Source organism: Dipteris shenzhenensis, chromosome 25 (genome assembly GCF_047967505.1).
Source record: "Dipteris shenzhenensis isolate YYH24624 ecotype China chromosome 25, Dip_SZ_1.0, whole genome shotgun sequence".
In the NCBI taxonomy this organism is placed as follows: Eukaryota; Viridiplantae; Streptophyta; class Polypodiopsida; order Gleicheniales; family Dipteridaceae; genus Dipteris; species Dipteris shenzhenensis.
In genome coordinates this window covers 11,780,387-11,783,072 of record NC_141620.1, presented here as the reverse complement: position 1 = coordinate 11,783,072, position 2,686 = coordinate 11,780,387, and the positions used below count along the sequence as shown (strand labels likewise).

The 2,686-nt window shown below is 48.2% G+C and overlaps 1 protein-coding gene across 1 annotated transcript; it reads right to left on the bottom strand.

Annotated features, from left to right (window-relative positions):
- Nucleotides 1-710: 710 nt before the first annotated feature.
- Nucleotides 711-1,711, bottom strand: LOC147885461 (BURP domain-containing protein 12-like). Its single transcript, XM_087397039.1, has one exon. It carries the CDS (start codon nucleotides 1,709-1,711, stop codon nucleotides 758-760), a length of 954 nt encoding a protein of 317 aa, XP_087253165.1. The 3' UTR covers nucleotides 711-757.
- Nucleotides 1,712-2,686: the final 975 nt, after the last annotated feature.

Sequence of the window (2,686 nt, the reverse complement as noted above, 5' to 3'; positions counted from 1 at the left end):
GTTCATGGGGAGAATACTTGCATTTAGTACTTCCATATCAAGTCCTAGTTAAGATGTCGAAAGGTTGGGTCTCACTTAAAGCATGGCATGACCCTAAGAATTAAATGGAGATTCCGACGAACTTGTTGGATAAAGCACAAGAAGAAACGTTGCAAAACAAAGAACATGTTAGAATGGGCATCGAGAGCAAGAAGAAATGTGGAGACAAGCATGATGGGGCATAAGTCATGCATGTACTAAGAAAGTTCAATGAAGTTATTCGTTTGATTACGATTTTCATTTGGATCTAGAAGAGATATATTGGAAGTGAAAGAGACCCCTGTTACAAGGAAATCGAGTGATATATCAACGCACTTCCAAGAAATGGAAAAAGCATCCCGTAGAAGAAGCCGGCAACCTGCTAACAGAGGATGAATTAAAAGTAGAATTAGTTATTCTAGCTTTCAAGAATGGGGGAGGACATGGTGATGCTTAAGGAGGAGTGTGGTAACACAACTCACTCTTTTCAAACAAAAGGAGGAATATCATAAATAAAAAACACAGCGAACAAGAGAATAGGTATTAGAGACTTACAAAGACGTGTGAGTACATAGACACACGTAGAGAGAGTGTGTGAATATTCTAAATCCCCAACCTTATTGTAAATACATAGAGGCCTCGGAAGATGGGGAATCTCCAACGTTGTTGTAAAATACATAGACACACTTGGGAGGTGTGAAGATCATCAACCTCCAACCTTATTGATTTCACGTACTAATTAAGCCGCCACGAACACTACATCGCGTTCATGGACGTGGTGGCAGGCCTCGCTCTCCCCGGGCTTCACCCCGAGGTCGTAGAACGCTACATGCTCCGGCGTCCACTGGCTGGTATCCTCATGGCACATCACCACTATCTCCCTGCTCATCGACTTGTCTTGCGCTTCCAGCTGCACCCTGTATATGGTGGTGCTGGGTAGCGCATGGCACCCATACAGCGCAGAGCTGAACATCTCGCTATGGCACACCACCGACTTCTTCTCCTTGGACGATACCTGCTTCACCTCCTTCACTGTGGCCGGCACTAGATTGTTGCCACTCGCAGTCCCACCTGCTGCTGCGCCCACCGTTACAACCTCAAGCTGCTGACCGGCCGTTCCCACAAACTGGGAGCTCACGAAGTCCACCAGGTCCTCCATGGACGTGACGCATTTCCTCGTCTCGCCCCTCATGGGCGGCATCTTACAACCCTCGCTCGTCGTAGCCATTTGGTTACCCAGAACGGAATCTCGCGGGATGCCCAGATCGCGCAGGTGCTCCTCCAGTTCCTGGCCGCTAACCAGGGAGTGAGCTAGAGAAGGAGGCAGAAATGCTCTTTCCGGATCTTCGTCAAGCTCGTTTCCCAGATCTAAGCGAGCCCCAGCCACCAGCTGACTCTCCCTGAAAAAGTCGGCATGCGCTCGTACCCCATTGGATTCGTAAGTTACCGTTCCACGCATGGGCGTGGCAGTCGCGATCCACTTTGGCCAACTGTGCTTTTTCCCAACGTTGATATCCACGTCGTCGCATGTCAGCTTCGCAGCTATGCAAAACGTTTCGGGTCGTGCAAAGAGAGAGCCAGCCTGCTTGAGCTTGGCGTATCGGGCCGTGAGGGACGGACTAAGAGGCGATATCAAGGTTCGCAAATTGCTCGGCATCTCCGTGCCAGGGAGCGCCTCCTTCCAATACCGCATGGCCGCAGCCAAATTGATGGCATCGACCGTCCAGCCGGCATTGCTGCTGAAAACCTGCACCAAGGTTGTAAACACAAGGTATACGTCGATTACGTTCCAACTTGCTTTACCTGCCTAAAAGAATAACGATTTTCAGATCGACTCTGCTTCCCTCTAATAAGCCTCTACTTGCCAGCAGCAATTCTCACGAGGCGTGGATTGCATGGACAATCTCCCACGACAATTACAGTCATGCAGAAAACACTGAATTTGGGAGCCTGAGGATCACCTCCAGTGACATGATTAGCGTGAAGATGCACACACCGACATTAACGTAGCCCATGGGGACCGTTTAAGCTCCACGAAGTCGTTAATGATGCAGACAAACACACGCTAAGGCACTCCTCCGCGGCACTGAAGTTGTGAAGCGAGCGGACGGTCATGCAGACACTTTGCCCACTGCGGCTTCGCGTCTATCTATTATACCAGTACATGCATGGACTGTAGTGGCCCATGGTGACACACCCGATTACATGACGACCGAGCTCACCAAAGCTCACATTGTAGGAAATGGCGGACAGTGTGTGTAGAGCCAAACGATGGCTACCCGTGGACAAAGAGGTTGCCTAGCGGGAGTCGCCGATTTGGTTGGCATACGAATATATACGACATTTTCTGCCCGTATTCCTTGCAATGCTCATTAACAATTATTTCATTGACTTTGGAACACAAACAAAAGAAGAGAAGTCCAAAAAACAAGAGAGCACGAATACTTGCTCGACCTCATCGACTCTAAAATGAAAACTTGTAAAATTATGCTTTCATGACTCTAAAATGGCCTCCTTCTACAAGGTTAAATCTAAAATAAAGATATGCATGGGATCCTAGAGATGATTGATTTGCAATTGACTAAAATTCGAAAGCTCGTGAAATACCAAGAGGATGCTCATCTCCATTCTCCCTCTAAAGGGTAATCCAATCGCTTGCCTTCAAAGA